This window comes from Crotalus tigris, unplaced genomic scaffold, assembly GCF_016545835.1.
Source record: "Crotalus tigris isolate CLP2741 ecotype Arizona unplaced genomic scaffold, ASM1654583v1 scf7180000024461.2689607, whole genome shotgun sequence".
Lineage (NCBI taxonomy): Eukaryota > Metazoa > Chordata > Lepidosauria > Squamata > Viperidae > Crotalus > Crotalus tigris.
Window position 1 is genome coordinate 2,180,359 of NW_024100631.1, and position 7,193 is coordinate 2,187,551.

At 45.5% G+C, this 7,193-nt stretch overlaps 1 protein-coding gene across 1 annotated transcript; it reads left to right on the plus strand.

Moving 5' to 3' along the window:
- The first annotated feature begins 4,462 nt into the window (after positions 1-4,462).
- On the plus strand, positions 4,463-6,808 carry CLDN5 (claudin 5). Its single transcript, XM_039332405.1, has one exon. It carries the CDS (start codon positions 4,813-4,815, stop codon positions 5,479-5,481), a length of 669 nt encoding a protein of 222 aa, XP_039188339.1. The 5' UTR covers positions 4,463-4,812; the 3' UTR covers positions 5,482-6,808.
- The last annotated feature ends 385 nt before the right edge of the window (positions 6,809-7,193 follow it).

Sequence of the window (7,193 nt, forward strand, 5' to 3'; positions counted from 1 at the left end):
TAAGCTGTTGCAAGAAGATTGCACAGACTGATTACAAGCAGCGGCATGACAAAGTAGCAACAATGGTGCATTGGAAGATCTGCAAAAAATATCATTTGCCTGTAAGCAAAAACTGGTGGGATCATAAAATAGAGAAAGTCATAGAAAATGATAAAATTAAACTGCTCTGGGACTTCAGAATTCAAACAGACAAGCACCTGCAACATAACACCCCAGACTTAACAATTGTCGATAAGAAAGACAAAAAAGTCTGCATAGTGGACGCGGCAGTGCCTGGAGACAGCAGAATAGAAGAGAAAGAACTGGAGAAGATAACAAAATACAAAGACCTACAAATAGAAATAGAACGATTGTGGCAAAGGCAAGCAAGGGTAGTACCAATAGTGATAGGCGCCTTCGGTGCAATCCCAAAGGAGCACCACTTGAGCACCATTGGCATTGACAAATTCGCTATTAGTCAATTGCAAAAGGCGGCCTTACTAGGAACTGCTTCCGTCCTGTGACGAGATCTGTAATACCATCAAACATCCACATCTGCCTATCCCAGGTCCTGGGTGAGGACTCGATAGGTAGACAAAATGCCAAATCCAGTCTGAACATCTGGCTGACTGTGCGATGATCCATAATAATGATGATGATGATGATGATGTTGGAAGGGACCTTGGAGGTCATCTAGTCCAACCCCCCGCTCAGGCAGGAAACCCAATACCATTTCAGACAAAGGGCTGAAATACTTAAGGGGAGTCTCAAAAAGTGCTTTTTCAAAAGGCAGCTGAACGTTTCGCTTCTCCTCCCAGAAGCTTCATCAGTTCTGAATGGATGGGGTGGGGAGAAAAAAGGGGAAGGATTCGTTTCACCGTTCTGCCAGAACCGATGAAGCATCTGGGACGAGAAGTGAAACAACTTCTTCTTTTTCGAGGGATAAAAAACAACAACAGTCCAGTTGCCTTTTGGAAAAAGCACCTTTGAGGTAGCTGTGACCCGGAGGACTAGAGAATCTCCACAGATTGTGGGGAGTGAAAATAGAAATAGGAGCTTCCCAGCGAGAAACAAAAGGCACTTAAGACTACTCTTTAGCTCAAAGATGCTGGGTTTTTGTTTTGTTTTTTCTCTGCTTGAGGATTCAGAGTCCATGGAATGTATTTGTACCCGCGATCATATTATTAGTAAGCAAAAGTTTCTTTCCCTGAGCCTCGAGCAGGTTTAAAGCAGCTTAGAATGCAAGAAATTTTGCTTTATTGAGAGAGGACTTGTCCTGAAGCAAGCCAATATATCTCGAGAGAGAGAGATCTAATGCTTTATCCTAACAAATGGAAAAAAACCCCCACACTTCTCAAATGCTAGATTGGCCTCCCCCCCATTCCCTCCCCAATCCTTCTTAGCCAAAAGGAATTAGGTGTTCTCAAAACAACTGTTGCTGTCTGTTCTATGGGGTAGATCCCTTGCAAACGTAAGATAACAAGATGGCACATTGCTGGATGATAAATATTTACTACATCCCTTTGCGAACAGGCTAACGGAAGAAAGTTGCTCTTGGCTCAGCCATCATCATCATTTTTCCAAAAAAATAAGACAAATATCACTACAGGATATTGCCCCATCTTGAGTATCCTTTAATATTCTTGAGAATCCAACGTTCCCAGCAATTGGTCCATTTTCCCCCTTTGCATAAAAATCCTTTTAACCCTCGCTATTTTGATTCAGAGCTATAGTTGGGAAGCGAGATACAGTTAAAGGAAGGGGCTGCAGAAGTACACCGATTGTACTTGTACTTGATGTCCTTTGGACAAAACAATAAGATTATCTGAATAAATGTTTTTTTATTTATTCTACCGCGTCTGAGACCTGGAGAGATTTGACTCACTCTGTGAAGGTCTAACGTGTTTTTCATGTCAACTTTACAAATCTCAATTTGAACGTTTTGGGACAATTTGCAAAACACCACCCTTGAGAAGAAATGTTGAACTTGTTGGTTTTCACGGTTTTGGATTGTGGTGTGGAATCCTTGGTGCTTGGTTGTTTTCTTGCAGACATTTCATTACGAGCTCAGAAAGCATCAAGGACTCTACAGTTCAACGCGGAGTTACAAATATTCTCCATTTGGTTGTTGTGTTTCTTACTTCTGGCTTTGTGTGTGTGTGTGTGTGTGTGTGTTTTATTATAAACAGCTGAGAGACGAGGATAGCAGGCAGTGTGAAAAAAAAAATCAACAGATAAACATTAGATATTTCAAAACTGAACTGAACTCTGAAGAGCTATGCCAGATGATCTAAACATCAACTGACTCAATAAATAACAGTCCAGAATCCTTACATCACAAAGTTAGAAAAGTACACTAAAACTGTCAAATCTTTCCTGCTGCTCAAAAAAAGAGGGCTTGGGTTTTTTGGGGGTTTTTTGCTTAAAAACTTCCAGCCAAGAAACCCACCTCCCCCTTTCCACTGTTCAGCTTCTCTCCATTTTAAGGTTTTTTTTTTCCCTAACATTAATCGGATTAATCGGAAATCTGCCTTTTTGTACTTTAATTCCACAAGTTGCACATGGGAAGGTTGAAAACATAGGAAGCCAAAAATTCCAGAACCTTGGAGCCAGCTGATTTGTAAACCTTATAAATCATTTAAAAAAAAAAAATAATAATAACATCAATTCCCAGAAAGGAGAATGCTGAGCAAGCATCCCTTAAAAGCCCCTAGTTGGAAAAAAAAACAACCCAGAATTAAAGAAACATCTTTGACGGTGAGTGCTTTCCAACCACACATACACATACAGAAAACGAATCATTCAAAATGGTGAGTTTTAGGATCACTCACAAGAAAAATATATTATGGTTTGGAGAAGATGGATTGATTACATTCAGAAGAAATATGAGATTGAAAAGGATTATCTTGCTTTTGAGTAGATTTTAGATAATTATTATTAGTTTTAATTATCTTATTATTTTTCACTTAATTTGTTAATATTTGTTTTGAGAAGGAGTTAAAGTGTGTTATGGTTTTGATTGATAGTATAGTTGGTTTATGTTGGTTAGATTATGTTTGTTTATTTTATTTTTTATCCTGTAATCAGCTCTGGGAAGTGGGGGAGGGGGGAAGGGGTGGGGGAGTTTTATATTGTAATAAATTTATAAAACTTTTAAATAAAAACAAAATGGTGAGTTTCTTCCCCACCCTTTTATCGTTAAAGTACCATTTATCTATCGATTTTTCTAGGCCCGTGCTACAGGCAGACCTTGATTTCCATCATTGACCAATAAAAGTACAGTCCGTAAAACAAACCACTCAAAACTGTGGCTTAACCACAAGAAATATTAGCAAGCCTTTGCGGGCAAAGCTTACGCACACACGGTAGCAACCTTGCGCTTTTTTAAAAAGAGAAATAATTGTATCTTGATTACTGAACAGGTAGCGTCAATCAAAGCTATCAGATTGCCCGGGACGGGAAATTTAAATAAAACTTTGGCAACCAACTAGTTGGCTACAGATTTTCATTTTTTTGCAAAATCCACCGCCCGTAAAATAATATTGCAAAAATAAAAATAGAATCAACTGGCTTTGACTGCCCCCCCCCTCTCTCCCTCCTTCTTTCTCTCTTTCTTTCTCTGTGTCTCTTTCTTTTTCTGTGTCCCCCCCCCTTTCTCTCTCTCTGTGTCTGTCTCTCTGTGTGTGTTCCCTTTCTCTCTCTCTCTGTAATGCCCCTCTTTCTGTCTCTGTCCGTCTCTTTCTTTCTTTCTCTCTCTGTCTTTCTGTCTCTGTCCCTCTATCACTCTTTCTCTGTGTTGTCTGTCTCTATTTCTCTATCTCCCCCTCTTTCTGTCTCTGTCCGTCTCTTTCTTTCTCTCTCTGTCTTTCTGTCTCTGTCCCTCTATCTCTCTCTTTCTGTGTGTGTGTGTCTGTCTCTCCCTCTTTCTGTCTCCCCCTCTTTCTGTTTCTGTCCCTGTCTCTCTCTTTCTCTCTGTGTGTGTCTCTATCTCTTTCTCTCTGTGTGTCCCCCCCCTCTCTCTCTCTGTCTCCCACCCCCCTCTCTGTGTGTCCCTCCCCCTCTCTCATAAGGGACATCAGGAGACCGGCTTTTGCAAGACACGGATCTCATCCCTTTCCCTCGCTGCCCTGCCTGACCCAACGTTGCACACGGGGGCATCGTGTTCACCCGCCGCTCTCGCCTCCGCAGCGAGGCTTTTTGTGTGTGTGTGTGTGTGCAAATCTGGGAAGTACCGCCGTCCTCTCTCCCTCGCCTCCCGGCCTTGCAAAGGGGAAGAAAAGCCAGCCGTGTGTCAGACCGAGCCTCCCCCGCCCCAAAGACACTTTCTCCCGTTCCCCCCCCCAAAAAAAACCCCTACCAGCGCCCCCATCCTGAGTCACCCGCCTTATCCTTTTCGGAGACGGTGCGATGCAACTTTTGTGCGTGTGTGTTTGTGTGTGTGTCTTTCCGAGGCTTCCGATTGGCTGCGGGGGGAGCCGTTCCTTTTTTCCCCATTGGCCGCCGGAGGAGGGGGGGCGCGTTCTTGCTCGCCTGGCCTTCGACGGGGAGGGCAGAACGCGCGCCAGGCTGGGCAGCGCCTCGCGCCTATATAAAGTCCAGCCGGGCATCCTTGCGCTCCAGCCAAGGCAGAAGGTGCCAAACGGGAACGGAGGACCGGAGATTTTTTTGTGTGTGTCCCACCCCCACTCCGACGGGCAGAGAAAGGAAGCTTGCAGGGCGCTGTTCCAAAAGGGGAGAGCCGACGGCCAGTTAAGCCAGCCGGGCTAGGCGAGCGAGCGAGCGAGCGAGCAAGCGCCCAAGGCACCCAACCCATCCACCCTTTCTTGGCCCTGCATGGCGTCTACCGGGATCCAGCTGCTGGGCTTGGCCCTGTGCGTGCTGGGCTGGACCGGGGCCATCCTGGTGGCCGCCCTGCCCTCCTGGCAAGTCTCGGCGTTCATCGAAGGTCACCTGGTGGTGTCGCAGACCACCTGGGAAGGGCTGTGGATGGCCTGCGTGGTGCAAAGCACCGGGCAGATGCAGTGCAAGGTCTTCGACTCCATCCTGGCGCTCAGCCCGCAGATCCAAGCCGGCCGGACCCTGATGGTCATCGGCGCAGTGCTGGGGCTGGTGGCGCTGCTGGTGACGGTGACCGGCGCGCAGTGCACCACCTGCATGCACGGGGCTAAGATCAAGGACTGGATCGCGGGCATCGGGGGCGGCCTCTTCGTGGTCTGCGGCTTCCTGGTGCTGGTGCCCCCCTCCTGGTTCGCCAACACCATCATCAGCAACTTCTACGACCCCAACGTCGAGCCTTCCAAGAAGCGGGAGATGGGCGCCGCGCTCTACCTGGGCTGGGCGGCCGCCACGCTGCTCCTGCTGGGCGGCGCGCTCATCTGCGGAGCCTCGGCTTGGAAAGACCCCAGCGGCGGCTTCCCCGTCAAGTACTCGGCCCACCGGCGCCCCGTCGCCCCGCTCTCCAACGGCGCAGGAGGGGAGTACGACAAGAAGAACTACGTCTGAGAAGGGTGCGGCTAGGCAGCCTCAAGGGGTCCCTTTCCCCCCCCCCTTCCGGAGAGCGCCACCCACCCGTCGCGGGGCCGAGGGAAGAGCTGGCGGAGGGGAAGGGTGGTCCTCGGAGGAAGACGGCTCCCCGCTTGGGGTGACTTTAGGGGGGGAGAAGACCCCCCCCAAAAAAACCTAAAAAAAAAAAAAATTCGCACCCGGGACTCTTCCTTTACTTTTTGAGAATTCTTCTTTGCGTGGACTTCGAATTGTACTAGCTCTCATTGAGGGCCTGGCTGCGCTGCTCCTTTTTCGAGGAGGGGGTCAGCTCTCCCACTGTAACCCCCCACCTATTTTCTGAAGTTAGTTTTTAGATGATGCCTAAGGATATTTTTTTAAAAAACTCCTGGAAACAGGAACTCGAAAATCAAGGGGTGATGCTTTGTTTGGGACGGGGATTCCGCTCTGTTCTTCTTGTAAATATGAAGTGGGGGCTCTCACTTTGGGGTGTGTGTGTGTATTATGCCGAGATGATCAGAGGGGGTTGTGTTTTATTAGCAATGTGAAGATGTAAGAGGTCAAGTACTTCTTCAGAGAAGCCGTGAGCCTGGACCAGGTTTTAGGGAATGTTATCGGGGTGGGGGATGTTCTCTTCCCGTTTCTACACTTCCTTTCTTTTCCTATCACTACTTTTGGTTTTCTCTTCCTTCTCTCTTTCAAAACTGGGCGAAAGATTCCCTTGGACAAAATTAGAATTGACCTAGCATTCCGCGGCCTTTTTAAATACCAATTTCTTCCTTTATGGCCTCCATTAAATAGCCATTTCTTTGACGGCCTCTCCTCTAAAACAGATTTTATTCCAAGAAGGTTTCTTGTCTTCTGATTGGTCTTCGCCAGGCCAAACTTCTCCACCGCACTGCACTGCCTTATTTTTAAATGATGTAATTATGATCCTTAAGTGATGGGATGACTCGGTGAAATCTGGACTGGATGTTTTGTTTCCAAATGACCGTTTCAGTGTTGACTTTTTATTTGTCTGCCAAATAAAAAAAAAATCTACCCCAGGTTTTAAAATTCAGTAGAGAACCTTCAGTTTGTCAAAGTTTCCGAGTTTGACCTGGTTCTCTTTCCGTTTGCAAGCATTGCTTTTTAGTTCACTTCAGTGGATTCAAAGCAGGGATAATTCTGGTACTGTATTTTTATTATTATTATTTCACGCTGTAACTTAAGAAAAAATCTGTCTTCATCAACAGTGTTCTCAAATCAAAGATCTGGTATATTCTATATATCTGCATATTTATAATATATATGTGTATATATGAAATTACATGTCTCCTTTTCATGGTTTCAGTGTGGTTATCTGTAAAGAACACGACTCGTTTAGATAGCAAAAAAAAAAAAAAGTGAACAATTTTTTTTTTCTCAACTCTCCGCCTACTTTTGAAATATTTATTTTTCAATGTTATTTGCTGGACCTTTTTTTTAATGACTATTTTTTAAAAAGCTTCCCAGCATTGTAAAGACTTAGTATGATTAACTGGAGAAGGAGATTGGCAAGAGACACAGCTGTGAATTGCCAGGTATTAGGGGGAGTGGGGGATGTTTGCTTAGCCCACTGTCTCTTTCCAGATGTTTCCAGTCCTGGATTTAAAAGTATTTGTTTGGTTTCCAGGTTTGGGTGGTTGCACGAGATGATAAGCTCAAATCAAATTGAACTTTGTTTCAATTGC